Here is a 323-nt window from a genome sequence, read left to right as displayed (position 1 = left end):
TTCACGGAGCTGCAGGCGAAGGTGATGGACACGCAGCAGAAGGTGAAGCTGGCCGACATCCAGATCGAGCAGCTCAGCAAGACCAAGAAGCACGCCCACCTCACCGACACCGAGGTCATGATGCTGGTGGACGAGACCCGCATGTACGAGGGTGTGGGGAGGATGTGAGTACCCGCCCGGCCGGGGCTGCCTGGCCCCTGCTCGGCGAACCTGCTGCTGTAGCAGAGTAGGGTGGTGGTGGCGGTCCTGTGCACCCGGACACCCCCCAGCCTTTGTCTGTAAGAGGCCTCTGGGCAGGAGGCTCTTCCCGGTCACAACAACAT

The 323-nt window shown here is 63.5% G+C and overlaps 1 protein-coding gene across 1 annotated transcript; it reads left to right on the top strand.

Annotated features, from left to right (window-relative positions):
- Positions 1-3: 3 nt before the first annotated feature.
- PFDN1 (prefoldin subunit 1) lies at positions 4-168 on the top strand (the record flags this gene model as incomplete). Its single annotated transcript, XM_010144335.1, has 1 exon — positions 4-168. A coding segment is annotated over one exon (165 nt), but the record flags the coding sequence as incomplete, so codon positions are not given.
- Positions 169-323: the final 155 nt, after the last annotated feature.

This window comes from Buceros rhinoceros, unplaced genomic scaffold (assembly GCF_000710305.1).
Source record: "Buceros rhinoceros silvestris isolate BGI_N320 unplaced genomic scaffold, ASM71030v1 C12127140, whole genome shotgun sequence".
Lineage (NCBI taxonomy): Eukaryota > Metazoa > Chordata > Aves > Bucerotiformes > Bucerotidae > Buceros > Buceros rhinoceros.
The sequence above is the reverse complement of the archived record's forward strand: the minus strand, read 5'-3'. Positions and strand labels throughout refer to the sequence as shown.